The 20,451-nt window shown below is 43.3% G+C and overlaps 1 protein-coding gene across 2 annotated transcripts in view; it reads left to right on the forward strand.

The window, feature by feature from the left end:
* Positions 1–20,451, forward strand: part of MED27 (mediator complex subunit 27) — a gene marked incomplete at both ends in the record, with an annotated part of 215,403 nt that overhangs the window by 61,065 nt on the left and 133,887 nt on the right. For both annotated transcript variants that reach the window (XM_079707235.1, XM_079707236.1), the window contains one exon: positions 7,104–7,234. In XM_079707235.1, coding sequence (XP_079563361.1) covers positions 7,104–7,234 — 131 coding nt within the window. The remainder of the gene's footprint in view (positions 1–7,103; positions 7,235–20,451) is intronic.

Consider the following 20,451-nt stretch of genomic DNA (forward strand, 5'->3'; position numbering starts at 1 on the left):
GGGAACACCAGTTTTTGTGTACCCTTGTCTGTCTGTTAGGGTCTCTTTTTCGCTTTCTTTTGTCTGCTTTCTCTCTGCCCCTACAAACAGTCCCTACGATGGTTGTTTCCTCCATTTTTAGCCACATTCACGGTTTGCTTTTTATTGGATCTGTTTAGATATATGAGTGATAGCTCTTCCAGCTGATTAGCCTCCTTGAAGTATGATAACATGCGTACAGCTGTAGTGTAAAGAGGGGCAGTTGTGGAGAGAGGCCTATTAATAAAGGTGTGAGTTCTGGAACACTCCAGAGGAACAATTCTAAACAACTCTAAACATTGCAGATATTTAAGGAAGAAAAAGACTGCTATCCATGCTCTCTGTTTACTTCTTTGACAGTTTTGAAGTTTGGACATTTGAGGATTCATATGTAGAAAAAAAGAAACCCAAATGGCCTTTAGCATGGAAATGATGCCACAGTTGAGCAGAAGCACAGCCCTGATTTGGTGTCCGGCTTTCATGGTAATTGAAAGGCCTGAAACCCAGCTTCCCAGTAGAGAACAAATAGGCAAATAAATTGGAGGCTTCCTTATGGTTTATTGATGCTGTTTTGCCCAAGTTAAAAAAAAATCATTTACCCATAAAAGCTCAAATCTAAGGTTGTTTTTTCTTTCTTTCTTTCTTTTTTTTCATATTGGCTATATGAAAGAAGCAGTAGGAGATAAAATGAGAAAAGAAGCTAATATCATTATCTGATATTTAGATAAAAACCTGAGTAAAACAGTTAGATTTATGTTATTTTTCTGTAGTTGTTTTCGTTGGCACAGATAATACCAGGCAACCTTGCTTTTTTCTTTCCTTAGAATTATGTTCCAAAGAAGAAACAGAGCTTTATTGTAATACATGGTTCTTTCTCATTAGCTGGAAACAAAACACATTTTAATAATGAGGGGCAAAGGTTTTTGCAACTCGAAGTGGTGACGAAGTGTTCCTAGCTTTGCACAAATATTGGTTTTAGTTGAAAGCTTAATGGTTTAGGAGACATATGACTGTATGAAAATCTCACCTTAGCCTCCCCGACCCTGCTAGTGCCACATACACATATGCCAGCTTCATGGCGTGTGGCTTGATCCAGGTGTTTGTGGCATGAACTGATCCTGGTGTCAGATGTCCCTAGATTGGGGCCGTGAGCTTGGCGTGCACTCTTGCATCTTGGAAAGATTGTCAGCACACTTATGCCAACCAGCTCTGGTTGTTATGGTCAGTGATCTGCAGGGGAAGTGGTCCGACGTGGATAGTGCCCTTGCCTCTTACTACCATGATGTATTACACAAATTCTCAAAGATGATCCCTAAGTAAAAACAGATAATACACATGTGGATTCTCCTGGACAATAAGATAATTTATGAAAACCCATGAAGCCCTAGCACAGTTGCCCCATCAAATGATATCAAGGCTGCTAGGAAGGTCAGATGTGTTACTGCTGAGTCTAGAATTTAGGTTTTCTGACAACATTGAGGTTTCTATGGTTCCTTGGTTTCTTTTCTCTAAAGTTTTTGATGCCGAATGATATTAAAACCTTAAAATGAATGAGTTCCCCAAACTCCCCACCTTAGACATGACTGGAGTCAGTAGGAGGGAAAACCATGTGACATCTCAGCGCCTGCAAGAGGTCAGAGCGAACAGAGCAGACAAGAGCCAGCGAATGCTAGTGATGCTCCGTCCCCGCTCCCTTAGCTCTAGTTCCCGCCTGCCCGAGAAGAATACCTGTGTGTCATTGCTGAAGCAGAGATAACAAATGCCAGGTCCTCCGGTTAGAAAGATTCAGCACACTTAAAACCACAGGAAAAAGATATGTAAGGTGAACCTTGAATGGCCTTTTTCCCTCTTGTGATATGTGTGACCTCTTTAAGGTCAGAGTCTCCTCTCCCGTAAAGTGGGGGTGGGGTGTGGTGAGGGGAGGCTTCACTAAGACTCCTCTCTGACATGAGAATTCTGTGATCTGAAGTAATCCGAGTGCAGCCCCCATGGATGCCTTTTCCTGAACTCAAGCCTGCGGAGAGGTTCAGACATGCCCGCTTTTTTAGCAATTAGAGTAAGAGGGAGAAAGGATTCCTTCATGGCTCTGTCACAGCAGTGAGCACCTGCAAAGCTGTGTGTTTGCTTTTGTAAGAGACCAGCCTTAAGAGGACTGTCTGATGGAGTCATTCTGTTCTCTAGATTGGCTCCAGTGACAGGCCAGGCCAGGGCAGTTTCACCAATCTGCCAGTCCACTTAAGAGCTGACAAATTCATTAGCATCACCTGTACGTCATGCACTACCCTGCAGGTTGCAGAGAATGCAGACTAATCAGTAACAAGGCTGTATCCTCCAGGTACGTCTCCCTCGTGGCCAGCGTCACTCCTGGACCAAGAAAGAACACCAGGCTACTTTACCTGGTGCCAAATCCCAGTGACAGAGAGGAGCTCTGCTGGGAGAAGGGAGCTGCCCGAGGGGGACTGGAGGAGGCCCAGGGGCTCCCCAGCCTTGAGCTCCTCTTCCGCTCCTGTGGCCCTGCTCTAAGCCAGCCAGAATTTATTATGACTGACTTCTGTCTCAGTCTTCATCCAAAGGGTTTAGTTACTTAAAGTACCAATGTATCTTCCTAGTGTTCTTAGGAACGTATATGTAATTCTGTGTAAAGTGATTTTTAGAAATAAAGTGAAATGCCTTAAGGTTCGGAGAAGTCTTGCTGCTGTTGTCGTTGAACTTGCCCCCCCCCTTAAAGAAGCCTTTGGTGAGTCTTTGAAAACGAAATAATGGTTTTCAGAGTAGGAAGAATCAAGCCTTCATTGATCTGGCTTATAAATTTTGAGATTTTTGAATGTCAGTTTTCTTAAAGTGAGATTCAGGCCATATGGCATGGGTAGGATAGTGTTGCTTATGAATAGATGCTGTACCATGGACCCCTGGGAGGTTCTAGGAAACACTACAGCTTTTAAGTACTAGGCCTAATTGAACGCCACTGGCTTAATTAGTATATTGAATGTAATCGGTATGATGAATTTCCTTCTATTTTCTTCTCAAACTTCTGTCCATTGCAGAACATGTCCTTTATCTATTTTGGAGCAGGTAGAGCATTCAGAACAACGTGGAAGACGTGAAACAAGTTGGAGAACTAAGCAGGGGGATCATTGCTCATCTGATTTTCTGAACCCGAGATTTAAGTCAGAAACTTTGCATTTGAGTCCTGTTTTTTAAAATAATTTCCTTTCATGTCATTTCCTTCCAGTACATTTTGTTACTTGTAATTTGAAGCATATTAAAGCTAATTGGATTTGGACTTTTTTAAAAGCAGTAAAGACTTAGGCTATCCAGAGGAAAAGGGTTTGCTATTGTATGAAATTGTAGGGACATTACTTCAGCACTTTGTGGTGAAGTCAAATACCCATGTAACTTCTTTAGAAACCTAGAGGAATCAAACCTTAGAGCTAGGTGGATCCTTGGAGAAAACATAACGCATGTTTTGCAGAGAGGGGAGTGAGATGTGTAAGACCGCGCAGCTCTTGTTAGTAGCAGAGTTCAGTAGCACATTTCCAAAGAGAATGCTTGTTATAGAGGCTCTTAGTCTGTACATTAGAGTTTACCGGGACCCTACCTGGTAACATTCAACACTTGTGCATGTTTAATATTAATAAAACAGCAGTACTTTAAGAAATATGCAGTAAATCAAGGTTTTCCTAATTCAAAATGGTGTTTCCCTCAGATCATTATGAGTTGTTGAAAATATCTCAGACATAGAGCTAATTAGTAGACATAATTGATTAGAAAGGGCTTTAGGTTGAGAACTGACAGAAAAATCCGAGGTTAGTCGTAGAAAATAGAAGTTTGACATTCATAGATAGCAAAACAGGAACTGAGAGAAATGTTCTCAAAATCCAGAGAACATGGAAATAGCAGCTACTGCGGAGTGGCCACTTACCAGTAAATAAAGAGCCCCCGCACCGCAGCTGACCACATGAACACTCCCATTCCCCACAGCTGTGAGATGTGAAAGTTAAAAGAATGGACTGCTTTATTTCTCTCCCTCTTTCATTTTATTCTTGCTGATTAATGGAGAAATGATCTTGGATAGAAAAATCACATTATAACTTTGATAAGTTGCCTTTTGAAATAGAGTTGTTCCCAAGCCACATATGTTTATTGAAATGTATTTTTATAGAAAATATTACAGAGCCTGTAATTGGAAACTTACGGCAGTATTTTGGGGAGTGATATGTTCTTAATGTTAATTTGTAGATTAGCTCTGGACTCCTTTCTGCTGTTCTAGAACCATTGTCTGAGTGAACATTTTCCAAGAGTCTCTTCAGATCTAAACTGTGTTTCATGGAATGGAGCATTTAGTGCTTAAATAATGTATAAATCCAGTTGGACAGGAGCTGCCTGTCAGTTTTATTAACTTTGACCTTTTCTCCCATTATAAAGATGGTTCGGTAAATATTTAATGGGCTCCTTATAGATCTTGACAGTTGGAGCTGTGCTCCTGGAAACTGGGAAATGTATATATGGTGAACAAATGTTGCCTAATCACTGTGAGTCAGCTTTCAAAGGCAGGTTTCGTTTGGGGGGAAGAAAAGTCCTTCCATCTTCATGTGCTCTTAGGGGTGTGGTGTACATTAAGAGCGTCCCAGATGGTAGAAGTTTCAAAGGAACCCTTTGAAAGACAGCAGCTAGCATGCATCTCTGCTGTTTTGGGTTTGTTTGTTTGTTTGGGCAAATGATCAAAATGATGCCAGGTGGGCAAAATCACCGTGCTGCTCTGCGTGGTTAGCAGGACTCGTCCCCTCCAAAGAGTCAGCAGGGCCGGAGTGGCTGAGCCTGCATGGACCCCAATAAGATACAAAGAAGGAGAGCCAAAAGGAGAGACGATTCCTTGAGCCAGGAGGGGACCCCTGCCAAGCTGTCTTTCCCTTTAATTCCATAAAGCTCCATGCATATTGCACTCATTGCAAATTCTGGTGGGGAAGATCGAAACCCAAGTAGCTGACATTTTGAAACATCGTCTTTCAAACTTGTACTGTCCCTTGCTTCCATCGATTTCCCATTTAAGAAATCTGTAGCAGAAAAACAAATCTGAGCAAAATTCATTGGTCTGCGATGAGTTGTTAGAGCCAAATTATGCCCCCCCTTCCCACCCCGAGAAGAGCTCCGTCCTTATTATCAATGTGATATATCTGTGTCTTGTATTGTGCAGCCATAAGGCTCCCACAGCAAATCGACCAAGTAAATCAAGAGCCTGTTAAAAAGCAATATGGATGCTCCAAACACAGACATTTCAGTATTACTGGGTCACTGGATATCTTCATTTTTATAGCCACTTTCAAGAAGCAGATCATTTCAGTTGGTTTTGTTTTCTTCCACTCTGTATTTGTGTGCAGCCCAGTGGCTTTAGGTGAGGCCATTTATTTTTCAGAATGTTATTACCCTTTGCATCCAGGGCCCGGCCCCTTTTATATGGTGGTCACCAGTTTCATTACCATGAGCTGTAATGTAGCTGACTCTGCAAAGGAAATCTATGCCTTGGAAGAGCATTTTGAAAAGAAATTGATTCAGAGCTTCAGAATGAATTACTATTTGTATATTAGTTAATTCTAAATAAATGTTTGAAAGACCTTGCTTAATTTGAGAAGGGAGGAAGAAACATACTGGATGTTATAAATGATCTCAATCCAAATTCTTAGCTTGGCATTTTCACATCTGAATGCTTTATTTACATCTGTTGAAAATTGGGACACCTTTCAAGGACAATTTTATTATAGAGATGAATGGCAGCTCTTAAGATCTAAAATACAAAAGTATGGGATTTAAAAAGGAAGATGGGAGTCATGGTCCCATGTCAAATTGGATATAAGCTTCCTTTGGCAATGAGTGAGAGTGATGAGTTGTATTTTAAATTGAAAGATCCTCATGATCGGAGTTGGGGGCGAGGGAGATTGACTGCATTGGGGCGCCAGGGAACTTTCTGCAGTGATGGAGATTTTCTGTATCTTGATTGGGGTGGCAGTGTCACAGGTATATGTTGTCAGAACATCACACTGTACACCTAAAATGTGTGCATTTTATTTTATGTAAATTATAACTCAATAAAGAAGATTTTTTGAAATGTCCTGTTTGTTTTAGAATTAGGCAGTATTATTTCTCTTTTCCAATAGAGAAATTAAAGTCTAGAAAAGTAAGATGATCTGTCCTAAGTAACCTCGAAACTCAGCAGTTTGTCATGAACAAAGCAAAGGATGCTGGCTCTCAGCCCATTTAAAGTCTACTGCTTCCTTACCCCAGTTGTATTGTTCCAGTTGCATGTACATGGAGTGGAATTAACTCCTCCAACCAGTTCTGTTCAGTGAACCCATATCCATTTGTATACGTTGTCGTAAGATATATTCATGTGCTTATTCTTGTGATTGATACTTGTATCTTAACCACTGGAAACAGCAGCCCAGCGGTATGTTTGAATCTGTTTATGATAAGCCTGTTGTGCTCCTGGTTTACCGCAGTGGACTATGAGTTATATGCTTTTTATTATAAGCAAGACATGACAGTAGCAAGAGTTCCCAGAACTAATCTGTCTTTAAGGAAACCCACTGGCTCCTCTTTTAAAAAAATGACATAAGCTTTAAAACCATTTACATAAAGCATATATGAATAGTAGTGAAAAACAAAGTAAAAAATTATCCCAATTCTACTACTTAGAAATACACTGTTAACATTTTAGAGAACATGGTTTTAAGTGTCTCTCTGTTTACAGTGTAACCTGTTTGTTTTTTTTTAATTCAACAAAATGATGTTTTAAAGTTCTTTACATATTTTACCCAATTTCCCAGTTATTGTTGGGCATTTAGATTGTTTCCAGTTCTTTATCATTTTGTAATGCCACGATGAACACCTTATTCATGTTTCTTTTCCTATTTGTCTGATTATCTCCTTATAAATACATTCCTTGAAGCAAAATGTTAGCAGCTGTATTTGAAGTTATTAAGAATGTTCTGAGCCAGTAAGATGTATCAAGTATTGATAGTGTAATACCCCTTGTCTAGCTTTTACCAAATGTTATTTTCCTTCCCCTTTTGTTTGGTTTTTCTCTGCAGTTGCAGTACCATGCAGGTCTGGCATCTGGCCTTTTGAATCAACAGTCGCTGAAACGTTCTGCTAACCAGATGGGAGTATCTGCTAAACGTAGACCAAAGGCTCAACCCACGACTCTTGTCTTACCGCCTCAGTGAGTGCTGGGTTTAAAAAACATACTTTTGTCCTGGGTGACGTCTGCTTTGTGCTTGTTTTTAACTAGTGGAAACTGGTTTTTGCAAAGTCATTTCTTTCTTTTAAAAAGGTATCTGTTAAGATTAGAAACCAAACATGTAGGTAATCTATTTTGCATAGGTCTTTTTTTATTTTTACATCTTTATTGGAGTATAATTGCTTTACAATGGTGTGTTAGTTTCTGCTTTATAACAAAGTGGATCAGCTATACATATGTTCCCATATCTCTTCCCTCTTGTGTCTCCCTCCCTCCCACCCTCCCTATCCCACCCCTCTAGGTGGTCACAAAGCACCGAGCTGATCTCCCTGTGCTATGCGGCTGCTTCCCACTAGCTATCTATTTTACGTTTGGTAGTGTATAAATGTCTGTGCCTCTCTCTCGCTTTGTCACAGCATAGGTCTTAAAAGAAGCAGTTATAATGCACTTCATAGTTTACACGGTTTATGTGTGACTCTAGGACTTCAGGATACCTCAGAGCTTATTCTTTGTTTCCTTGTCACATTCCCAGAGTTGGCAGAGCATAAGGGCAGTTCTCCTTATCTTACAAATGAGACAGCCGAGGAGCACATTGTGATAAGCTGCAGGCCATCTAGGGAATCCGGTAGAGCTGGGATTAGAATCAGTGCTAGGCCCACTTATTCTTTTTTAAAATAGTAATATATGTGCTCTTCCTTTTCCCAATAGGAGAGAGAGCAGACACTGTAAAGTGTACAGATCACTGGTTGTTCACATGTGTATACCTCCGTGTAGCTCCACCCAGATCAAGCCACGTGGCCACCACTTCCAGAACCCCACAGGGTTCTTCTCATGTTCCCAGTGCTGCCTCCCTCCCTAAGTTTAACAGCTATTCTGACTTCCTTGAACAATTGATTTTACCTGTTCTTGAAATTCGTATAAATGGAATCACACAATATGTAATCTTTTATATCAGCTGTCTTCACTCAACACAATATCTGTTAGATTCATCCGGGTTGCTTGTTCTTTTTTGTTGCTGTGTAGTATTCCTTCGAATATGCCGCAATTATTCCACCCGTTGGGTTGTTCTTTACTAGAAGCCCCAGTAGATGAAGGCCAAGGCTCAGTCAGTGATGTGGAGTCAGAAATTGAAGCACACCAGTCTTTGCCAGTAGCCTTTCTATCCACGTGAACACTCCCCTGAAAGGGGCACTACTCCCCAAAGCTCGACTTGGTCTTTAAACACATTGCCCAGCCCAACCCGCCCTCCTGTTGTACCCTCTTTTGCTTACATCCTCAGTTACAAACTACATCTTAAAATTTCCAGTCCAAAGGAGTGTTTTCAGGGGAGATTCGGTTGTTTGCCTTTACACGGGATCTCATTTATTTTCTGTTTGGTTAGCAACTATTTATTATGCCTGCTCTCTGCCACGCACTGCCCTAGGCTCTGGGGATACAATCATGAGCAAGACAGACGTGGTCCCATCTTCCTGAAGCTTTTGGTTTAACTGGGGGGAAAAGACAAAAAACAAGCACCCCTAAACAAATTAATACAACGATTTCTGGTTATGATTAGTACTTAGGAAGGGAACACATAGGGTGGTTAGGAAGGGCGACTGCTTAAAACAGGTGGTCAGAGAAGGCCTCTCCAAGGAGATGACATTAGGGGGAGGCTCGGAGAACGAGGAGGAGGAGGGCCATTCAGGAGCTGGGGAGATTGCAGGAGATGACTCTGGGGACCTTTGCCCTCACCAGTGGACACCCATAGGCCACCATTTCTGTGACTTTCAGGTTTTCTTCACAGTTAACATGTGCTTCCAGGATGGGATGAACATAACCAGCCGGCCTCCAACAAGTTATTTTTTGTCTGCTGCATGCACAGGTGCCATCCTTTCCGGAGACTACAGGGACAGTTTCTTTGAGTGATGCAGGATAGAGAGAGTTTTCACCATTTGGCAGGAAGCTCCTTCCGTCTGATGCTTCTCATGTGTTGATGTGGTGGTTCTGCCCATCTCAGCTTTCGGCTCTCAAAAGTCTAATGGGCCCTTATAACTTGTCACCTTCTCTGCTTGGATTGTCTACTGAGGCAAGATGCTTGGCGAGAAGTGAAAGACTTTCTAATGGTCCCACAAGACTGGAGCCAAAAGTGTTTGTTGCTAACTCTCTCTTGACAAAAGTCAGTTCTTAGTCCATCTGTTCACCATTTGTTAATTTGCATTGGCTTGAAACCTGTTTATAGGTGATATGCTATTATGAGGACACTTAGAAACTATTTTAAGCACCAAGGCAATCAACAGACTCTGTTCGCATGCCAAAAAAAAAGAAAACAACTGTCATTATAAATTTATAATAAATCACTCAAAATACTTAGTTTCAAAGAGAAAAGTGGTTACGGCGTCCTAAGAATACAACGTTGAAATGATTTCCTTTACTTAGTAGCCTCTTTCCTGTGAAAATTGACTGCTACCTTTTCACATCATTGAGCTTTGTGGACTCACATTATCCTGGAATCCCTTTGTAAAGTGACTGTCCAGTAGGCAGGATCTACAGCTAAAGGACATTCTGTTCACTTTTATTGAGCACCTACTATGTGCCACTTATAGTGTTAGATGTCCAGAGTAGAGACACCAGTAATGCATAGCTGCTGGCCTAATTGGATCATATATATTTTTTTAGACTAAAAAATAGGACACTAGTAATATATACATATTGTACATTTTGAAAAAACCAAAGGTATCAAAAAAGAAAAGAAAAAATAATAATACCATCACCCTGAGAAAGTTATTGTTAAAGTTTTGATGGACATTGTTCTAGATTTTTTTCTATGCATATGTAATATATAATTTTTAAAAACAAAAGACAACCTTCAAGAAGAATTGTAATATTGTTCTGTATCACATCCCAACATTTATTGAATGTAGTTCTTAGATTTTAAGGTAGTATAATTTGACCTGTGGAATACTTAAATTTGCTTGTTAATCAGCCATGTTGTGGTTTTATCTGTAGGACATGACTCATTACAGAATTTTTACTATAAGTATGATATGACCATAAACTATCTTTGTAATTACGGAAATCCCTTGAACTCCCTTATAAAACAACACACGAATCCTCCAGGGGTGTTACAGTAGTCATCTATTGCTACGTAAAAAGTTGCCCCCAAACTTAGTGGTTTAATAGCAGTAAACATAATCGCCCATATTTTCTGTGGATCCTACCTGGGAATGGCTTGGCTGCATGGTTCTGGCTCAGAGCCTCTCATAATATTGCAGTCAGATGGCAGCCAGGACCACAGTCGTCTGCAAGTTGGGCCAGGGTTCAAAGGTCACTTCCAAGGTGGCTCACTGACATGGCAGGTAAGTTGGTGCTAGCTGTCGGTGGGAGACCTCAGTTCCTCCCCACGTGGGCCTGTCCACAGGGTGCCTGAGTGTCCTCTGGGCTTAGGGGTGACTTCTTCCAGAGCAAGCCATCTAGAAGAAGGCGAGCCAGGCAGAGCCTGTCCTTTTTATGGCCTCGCCTCAGAGGTATGTAGCATCAATTCCACCCTGTAGTGTGTGTTAGAAATGATTCACTACGTCTCACTGACATTCAAGGTGTGGGGGGGAAGAGCCTCTCCCTTGTGAAGGAAGGAGTGTCAGAATTTGCAGACATATTTCAGGGAACTCCCTGGCAGTCCAGTGGTTAGGACTCAGAGCTTTCACTGTAGGGGCCCGGGTTCAATCCCCGGTTGGGGAAGGAAGATCCTGTAAGCCGCGGGGCACAGCCAAAAGATTTAGAAAATTTAAAAATAAAAAAGAATTTGCAGACATATTTTAAAAGCGCCACAGTTGCCAATGAGGAGAGACATTACACAGAGGGAAGAGTGGCGGAGCCTGTGAGCCCCATTGACTTATTTATTCAGCAAATATTTACTCGGGGCCTATAGGTGGTTGGTTCTGTGCTCCGTGCTGGGGATTTGGAGATGAATAAGATAGAATTTCGGCTTTCAGGACACTCTGAGTAGAAATAGAGGAACAAAACAAGTAGCAGGGAATCATAGTCGAGTGTGCCAAGTCCTAAGGAAGTGGTCCTAACGTGCCCGAGAAGGCCACAGGCAGGATGCTGAGAGAGTTCCATGCAGGGAGGCCCAGCCAAACTTCACCCAATTTCTCCACTGCCAGCTGTGAAGGATGGAGGCTTTCCTTTATGGAGAGCTGGATGCTTTCTTGCATAGGCCTACAGGATTCTAAGGAAAGGGTTTATTTCTTTTTTTTTTCTTTTTTCTGTGTTATATTCTCCAATGACCTTTTTCTTTTTTTTTTAACATCTTTATTGGAGTATAATTGCTTTACAATGTTGTGTTACTTTCTGCTGTATAACAAAGTGAATCAACTATATGCATACGTATATCCCCATATCCCCTCCCTCTTATGTCTCCCTCCCACCCTCCCTATCCCACCCCTCTAGGTGGTCACAAAGCACGGAACTGATCTCCCTGTGCTATGTGGCTGCTTCCCACTAGCTATCTGTTTTACACGTGGTAGTGTATATATGTCCATGCCACTCTCTCACTTCGTCCCAGCTCACCAGGAAAGGGTTTATTTCTAAACAGTGGAGGAGGCCGGTGAAGGACCAGGGGCTGGGCCCCTCGCTCGCCCGCCCCTGGAACTCTGTGCATCTGTTAGTGTGGTGGCAGTTGAGTTTCTGCATTGGCTTGTGTCAGCAGTTGGGTGGCACGGAAGCTACTGCCACAAAACCACTGTCTCTGCCTGAGTGCGCCGAGACCACAGGCGTGGCAACAACGCAGGAGAGTTGTATCACGCGTTAAGGTGTTTGTTTTTAAAGTGCGGTTGGCTTTAATAGCAGTAGTCTTTGAAAACTCAGATCCTCCCCTGAGTTCCCAGAGGATTAGTGATTTGTGGGATTAATGATTCATATCTTTCTCCCCCTCCAGAGAAGCTTGTAAGGAGACAAAGATGTTGTTCATGATGAAAGGTCTTTGATCCCGTGTTAGCGTTCAGAGGGCACTGGTGAAGCGACCTCACTTCCGTGATTCCCGAGTGTTCATATTAAGTCTTTTGCAGGCAGACACTATCGTTTTCATAAAGGAGCTGTGTCCCCTGTTGCAGGGTAAACATTGTCAGCCTTTGACCTTTGTAGGATCGGGATCAGCCTGGGAAGTGGCTGTCGTACTTGATCGATCTGTGAGTTGCATCCTGAGATCGCTGTGTACTTACTGTATGTCAGCTGGAGCCACGTTTACTTGTGCTCTCTTAGGTAGCAGTCTCAACTCTATGCTGTATTGTTTAGTGTACTTTTGTGGCAACGTGGGATGTTGGTTTTAATCAGTATGGCCAAGCTGACTGGCCTGTGACTCCTGTTCAGCAACTTGGCCTGAGGAAATGCTGGCTTTCAGGGGCAGCCGAGGTGAAAGACTCTCCTGTGTTCGTATTTTCTGCACACACAGATCTCATTTAGGTTCCAGGAAAAAAAAACATAAATTGTTTTACAGAAAGGTTAGTTGTAAAAGTATTACCTGCCTCCCCCGCAACCCCCTGCCCCGGAAGTCGTCAGGCCAGGCAGTTTCTTTTGTACCACGTGTGAAGAGGTCCTGCCTACGAAATTAAGGACCTTCCGTAGGCTGCCTTCTCCCTAGTCACTGGAGATGCGCCGTCCCCGCTCGCAGCCGAGAGCGGCCCCGCTGCTTGTCCACTAGGCCCAGTCCCCTCTCACCTGCTCCGAGCCATTTCTCCGTGTGGTTCTCCTGTTTCTGTCCTGCTCCGTCAGTGTTCCCCTTCTCCTGGCCCACTCCTGGTAGAATGCAGACATGCTTGTTCCAAAACCATCTCCGGGGAGAACACCCGACTCATAACCCCCTCCCCCTTCCAGCTCCCTGCTCCCCTCTTTCCTCTTCACTGCAGACCTCCTTGAAGGAGTTGACTGTACAAGCCTCCAGTTTCTCAGCCACCCCAGGCAACAACTGTTCCGATTTGTATCCCCGCTCCCTAGTTTTCCTCTTCTAGAACTCCACGTAAACAGAGTCATGCCGAACATAATACCTTCCTCCTGGTTTCTTTTGCTCGATGTGGTGTGTTGGAGATTCATTCATGTGGTGTGTGTCAGTGCTCCGTTCCATTTTATTGCTGAAAAGGATTCCTTGGTGTTCTTCCGAGCCTGCCAGTGGCATTTCCTCACCATTCGGCATCTGTTTCAATGTTGTCTAATACCTTCGAGAGTGTGGGGAGTCTTCACTTCATGCTCCCGTTCTTGGATGACCTACCTCAGGTTTGAGCAGCAGCAACACACAAAAGCTGTGTGCAGGGACAAGTGTTGCTGGAGAGAAAGGCCACCAATTCAGGAGGTGACAGGGATAATGACGCATACCTAGGGGGTCCCGTGTTTGAACAACAGATTGCCTTCGGTGCGGTGGCCACTGATTTGGTTCTGGGAGTTTAACTGAAAGAGGCTCATTTTCTGCCACTGCCTTGCACGCTAATTCCCAAGAAGATCATCGACTTGAAATTACACATGGTGCTTATACAGATGATTGGATTCTCTCCAAGATGTGTGGTAAGTACAGCTTCTGTTCTTGAAAGGCGGAGGCTTCTGTTGTCTTTTGCTTAACGTGAAACCTACAGGAATCACGGAGAGCAGAGAGGTGACATGAATCCGTCCTTGGCGATAGTGATGAACGAGGGGGCTCCACTTACCGTGGTCATTGATGTTTAAACTGAGAAAGGCAAATATTTGCCAGAATGAAGCGCACGAAACCCAGAGTCTCTTCCTGTAGCTTGCTGGCTGTTGCATCATTATCTCTTCCGTTGTTGATTTTCCATACCTTTTTTACTAGTTTTTTTTCTCAGCCACACAGAGATGAAACTCCAAGTTTCTGTATTTGCTATGCTGTTACAGAAACCTTGATACAGATGTCGTTTGATAGTGGCTGTGAACCTGCTTCCTTGCAGGGACCTAATTTTCTTCTTGATCACTCGGGCTTTGTTTTGCCTCCCGAGGATCTTGATATTTTGTTGAGGGCAGAATTTGGTTGTATGTTGATAAGTTTATATTAAATTCTTCAATTTAGATGGTGGTAGGAGCCTTGAACAAGAATGTTTGGCATCTCTTTTTATTAGAGTTTAGTTTGTCTCTGAGCAAAGCGACCGTGAATGCACCACGAATGAGAAGCAAACCGGTTCCTTGCCGGGAGCTTTAGAAATACACAGCATCGTTGCCTGAACCCCCTTTTCCAGGGCTGCTTATTTCCCAGGCCGACTCTCTGCACTTGGGCTGGTGAGCAGAGCACGCGTTCCCGAAAGGAAACAGAGAACTTGGCAGCTGGAAGTTTCCTTGCAGTTCTGCAAAAAGTCATCAGAACTTGAGTAGAAATTCACTAAAGCCTCCTTTCCCCTGCTGGCAAGTATTAAGTAACAATATTCATTAGATACCACTGAGAGGCTGTGTAATAAAGAAATAATCCTAGGCCTTGGTGGCTGTAATTCTCCAGAAGAGTTGAAATTGAGAATATAATTAAAGATTAAAGCATTGTTTGCATTCTAGAACACGGAAGAATCTTCCTCTCCATTGCGGGACCCTATTAATAAGGAGGAGATCAGTTACCAATAGCCAACACTACAGAAGCTCATTTATTAACATCAGTTCTGTTTAAGCTTGTCTGACTCAGTATTTCTTTTGCCTTTTTCCTATAAGACTGGAGCTGTGTCCCGGAATAGTGAGGGATACCAGTCTTATCAAAAAAAAAAAAAATTTATCCAAATCTATTCAGCGTCCTGAGTTTGGATACGAGTGTTCATATGGCAGGGGTTACCTGTATGTGGCTCTTCAGTCCTGTAATTCATTGTATCCCTCTGTGTTGTCAACAAAATAATTTTCAGCCCGTTAGTTTCAACCAGCTTTCCCTGTACAGGTTAAAAGGTTGGTAGGAACTAGTATACCTAGCTATTTTGAGGTTTTATGACTGTGGCTGGGAAAAGGGTGAGAACTCTATAAAATGTTGTCAGACCATCTTGACACCATGACAGAAAGAAACCCTTGGCGGTCAGATACCTGGTATTCTGAGCTCGGGCAGCCAGCCTGCACCCGTAACCTCAGCGTGGGAACAGGGAAGAGCCCAGGGCCTCACCCAATTGGATTGTAAAAGTTTAACTGCACAAGCATCATTTCATTTTCTTCCTCTGCTTTTTTGTTGCTGTTCACATTTGTTTTCCATTTGCTTTGAAATCGAATCAGAAGGCATTTGAGGCCAGGGGTGTGGAATAGTCTTCTTATGTATCCAGGCTCCACTGTTGCCTGTTCCTGCTCTTTAGAGTTTCCATTCAAGGGCCCGGAGAAGACGCAGTCAGTAATAGTTCTTGAAATGTCCTTTTTTGTGTTTTTATTGCTTGTGTTATTGGCAGGTGGAGAAGGAAAGTGTCTTTCTCCGTCTGTGGCATTGACTGGGGAAGGGAAAATGTGGTTCAGTGACTGGGCAGATAGAAACCTTCAACTCTGAACTCCTGAACGGCTTGATTTCGGTAACCCTTCCACGGCATTTGCCACTGTCTGCCTTGTGTTTTGTTAAGCCTGGAAACTCCTTGGGGACCAGGGTTCCCTGTGTCCCTTTCCGGCCTGGCCTTGGCTCACATACTGACGGCTGAGTGAACCAGCCCTGGAGGCTAGTTCCCCTCTGTGCCGCCCCCCGCCCCACAAGCTGGTGAGGCAAGAATGTCTTTTTACAAGATGTGCTGGATGTGTGCTTGTACTGCTCACACCTCTTGATAAGTTGGAAGCGTAAGCGTTGGGTATATAAATGGCTGGTAGCCAGGTGCAGGAATGCTGGCAGGTGAGCATTTGCAGTTGTGGGTCGGGCTCTGCTGAGTGCGGGTGGTAGGATCGGATCTGCAGGCCGGGGCAGCAAAAGCAGGGCCTGAAAGGCAGACAGAGGCCTTGGCAGCGGCGCCACAGGGAGCAGCAGGCCCTGGGGCCCGTGAGCAGGGGCTGGTGTGCCGAAGGCGGTGTGTTGGGAAGATTAATCAAGTAGCAGAATGCAGATAAATACGGTGGTCCTTTGTAGCTGTTTAAAAGATAAGTGGTTCATGTTACTTATCTTTTATCCCCTCTATTTGGGCAGGAGAAGAATCTCTGGGAGAAATAAACGAGGAATCCCTCATAAATATTAATGTAAAAGTCTGTCTATGGAGACTAAATATGGGGCCATTTTGTTTTAAATGCTCTATGTCGTTGTGCTTCATTAGCATATGCGTTGTAAAAGATCCCCTTCTCCCCTTGAGAGAATCGTGTTTGGTTCAACTAACAGCTGCCTGCTGAAACCCATAACTGGTTGGGGTCTGTCATACTTCAGACGGACAGGAGAACTGCTGTGTTCCCCTGCTTCAGCCAGAGGGTTTCCTTGTGTTCACCCGTTCTCAGAAGTGCTGGCCTGTGGCAGGAAGCCAGTAGCAAGTCCTGGATCCCGTCTCATTATCTAGACCCTCCGTCTGGACCTCTGCTTCATGCCGTCTAGTTTGCTCCTGTGTGTGCACATGTGCGTGCTTGTGTGCATGTGCGTGCTCGCACGAGTGTGTTTATGTTTGTACTGTTCACTCTGCACACATATATCAAGCCCTCTCTACAGGCTACGTGTATGCTTGATCAAGCAGGCAATCTGAAGGTGTAGAAGTACTCCTGTCTACAGACCAACGGAAAAGAGAATGAGTTCCCTTTGAAGCACATCGGAGGTGCCCATAAGCCTTGGGGAAACGGTATGATGGACCCGACTTGCTTTAAGATACTCCAGCCTTCCACTTCTCAAAAGTGTTGCGGGATATGATAAAAATAGTTGCTCATTGTTGAAACTGGATCATGAGAATGTAATACTGTCGATGAGATCATTATACTGTTTATCTACCTTGGAGTATATATTTTTTTAATTTCACAACAAAATGGTTTTTTTGGAAATGTGGGTCTGGAGCTTGGATTGTTGTTGAAGAAGTAGAGTTTCGGCAGTCAGCAGTATAGGCGTGATGGGAGAGGTCTTGGGCGTGGGTAGACTCTGCCAGGGGTGGTGGAGGGAGACCAGAGGAGGGCACGCGGAGGAAGCGCTGGCGAAGGACACTGCCGCCCTGCCCAGCCTTGCCCTGCCGTCAAGTGGCACTTCGGCCCTTTATTGTCTGGTTCTGGTCCTGGCCTCGCTCCTCAGCTGATCTGTCCTATATTTATCTCAGACCCTTTGTGACATGGACTAAAATTTAAGACTCCATGTCTTCCATAGATACTGAATCAAAGAGAAATTGCATAAAATAGAAAGCTGTGATAAAGAAGCTGGCCATTAAGCACCAACTTGAATGTGGCAGCCTGCAAAATCAGTTTAAAAATTATTTTTCATTGCATCTTCTAATTGCATTTCTCCTTTACAAGGTGATTTTATCCAGGAAGACAGCTGTCTAGTGTGGTAATTACATCACTCCGGCCATTCCTGGGCAAAGGAAGAAAAGAAATGGGTGGTTAAATAGTACACTCATCAGATAGAAGCTGGATCTTTTTTTAAAATCCCTTTTTGCATAACAAAGAGAGCTTCAGGATTGTTAATATTTCACACTATGCCATTCGCAACCCACGCTGGTTTTAAGTGAAACTCTTTTTTTTAATCTTTCTGTTCTTTCTTGGAATGGAAAGTAATTTTGGTGGTCTCTTGATGTGGCTCTTTTTCTTTTTCTGTCTGCCATGTAGGCCATTAGTAACCTGTGGATTTGGGCCCAGAAAGTCCCTATTTAGAGTTATAATAGTCAAGAAGCACTGAGCCAGTGTCTCTGTTTATCTGTGCTGAAAACTGTTCTGTAAGCTTTAACAGGTACAGTGACCTCGGTAGTGTGGGAATAGGCCTGAGTTAGGAAATGGCTTTGTCTCTTAGCTTGAGTCTTTTAGGGAAGAATGGATTTTGATCTGGTGATGCCAGTCACTCTGATAGTCCTCATTCATGGCAGATACACAGGAATTTTTAATAATAATTTTAAAAAACCCTATTTTCAGCCCAGGTTATACTTATTTCTAGCTTCCTCAGACTTGAGGTATATCACTTCCCCAAGTTTGCTTAGTGTAAAGGAACCGGTCATTGTCATTCTGTTTGGAGCCAGTTTCTCAACCTAGATTAAGCTCTGAGCTCAAGGTCTGCTGGTTCTTAGGATGAGCTCTCAAGGTCAGTCCTCACTCTGGGGACATTTTTTTTTTTTAATTTATTTTTGGCTGTGTTGGGTCTTCGTTTCTGTGCGAGGGCTTTCTCTAGTTGAGGCGAGCGGGGGCCACTCTTCATCGCGGTGCGCGGGCCTCTCACCGTCGCAGCCTCTCGTTGCGGAGCACAGGCTCCAGACGCGCAGGCTCAGCAGTTGTGGCTCACAGGCCCTGTTGCCCCTCAGCATGTGGGATCTTCCCAGACCAGGGCTCAAACCCATGTCCCCTGCATTGGCCGGCAGATTCTCAACCACTGCGCCACCAGGGAAGCAAACCCCCCCTTTTTTTTTAACACTTAAAATTTTTTTATTTATTTATTTTTGGCTGCATTGGGTCTTCGTTGCTGTGCACGGACTTTCTCTACTTGCGGTGAGTGGGGGCTACTCTTCATCGCGGTGTGCAGGCTTCTCATTGCGGTGGCTTCTTGTGGATCGTGGGCTCTAAGCACGCAGGCTTCAGTAGTTGCGGTGCACGGGTTTAGTTGCTCCGTGGCATGTGGGATCTTCCCAGACCAGGGCTCAAATCCGTGTCCCCTGCATTGGCAGGTGGATTCGTAATCAATACGCCACCAGGGATGTCCCTCTGGGGACATTCTGACAGCTGGGTAGTAGTGGACTAGAATGGGCTCCCAAGTAAAGGGACCAACCAGCCGGATGTGGTGGCCCAGCTCTTCTCCAGAGATGAGGGAGCCTTTAGAGCAGTGATTCCCAGCCCCGGCTGCATATTAGAAACATATAGGGAGCTTTTTGTGGGGAGAGGCCCAGTCATCCATATTCTTAAACAGCTCCCAGGGTGGTTCCTGTTTGCCCCTGATATTCAAGACCCCTGCTCCAGGAGGGGTGCAAGGAACACTCCAGGGATGGAGGTATCTGGGAAAACACTTGTCAGAACGTCTATAAGATGAGGGGAATAATTGCTGTGGGGAAAATTTGGTAGAGCCTGTTTGCTCAAGGCTACTGATGAGAACCCGCTGGGATTTAAAACTCAGAAAAAGGTGGATCCTAACTTGGTTGTTTCCTCATCAGCTCCCAGATGTATCTGGTGTCATCAATACCTTATTTCCCTGACCAGCTTTATTTAGCTTTGTGACTCTTTGGTCCACGGAATAAGACGGTCTGGTGATACTTTACTTTTTTTCCTTTCAATGTATTTTTATTTTATATTAGTAGTTGGTCCTTCTAGTTAAACTAGTATCTACAACTAAGCATGTTGCATTGTCATTTTGGATGCTTTTAAATGTATTTATGTAAATCAGAAGTACACAATTTAGTTCATTGCTGATCCGATGTGTCTTATTTTTCTTTATAGCTTTTTTTTAACAGCTTTATTGGGATGTACAAAAATATAATAAATTGCACGCATATAATGTATATAGTTTTTGACATACCTGTGAAACCATCACCTTACTTATCATAATCAAGATAATCAACATATTCATCACCCCCCAAATTTCCTCATGCCCCTTTGTAATCTTGCTCACCCCATACCTCTGTCCCTGGACAACCACTGAGCTACTTTTAGTTGCTATAGATTAGTTTGCATTTTCTAGAAGTTTATATAAATGGAATCATACAGTATATATTCTTTTTTTCAATGTGACTTTTTTACTCAGCATAATTATTATGAGATTCATCTATAGTGTTGCACGTATCAGATCATTTCTTTTTATTGCTGAATAGTATTCCATTGAACAGATATACCACAATTTGTTTATTCATTTGTCTGTTGCTGGACATTTTCATTGTTTCCAGTTTTTGACTATTGCAAATAAAACCAGTATAAACATTCATGTACAAGTCTTTGTATGGACATATGCTTTCATTTTTGTTGGGTAAACAGGAGTACAATATCTAGGTCATATGGTAGGTGTGTGTTTAACTTTTTAAGAAATTGCTGAACTGTTTTCCAAAGTGGTTGTAGCATTTTACATTCCTTCCAGCAGGGTGTGAGAGTTCCAGTTGCTCCACGGCCTCACTAACACTTGGTGTAGTCAGTGTTTTTAATGTTAGACATTCTAA

Source organism: Hyperoodon ampullatus (assembly GCF_949752795.1).
Source record: "Hyperoodon ampullatus genome assembly, chromosome: 6".
Classification (NCBI taxonomy): Eukaryota; Metazoa; Chordata; class Mammalia; order Artiodactyla; family Ziphiidae; genus Hyperoodon; species Hyperoodon ampullatus.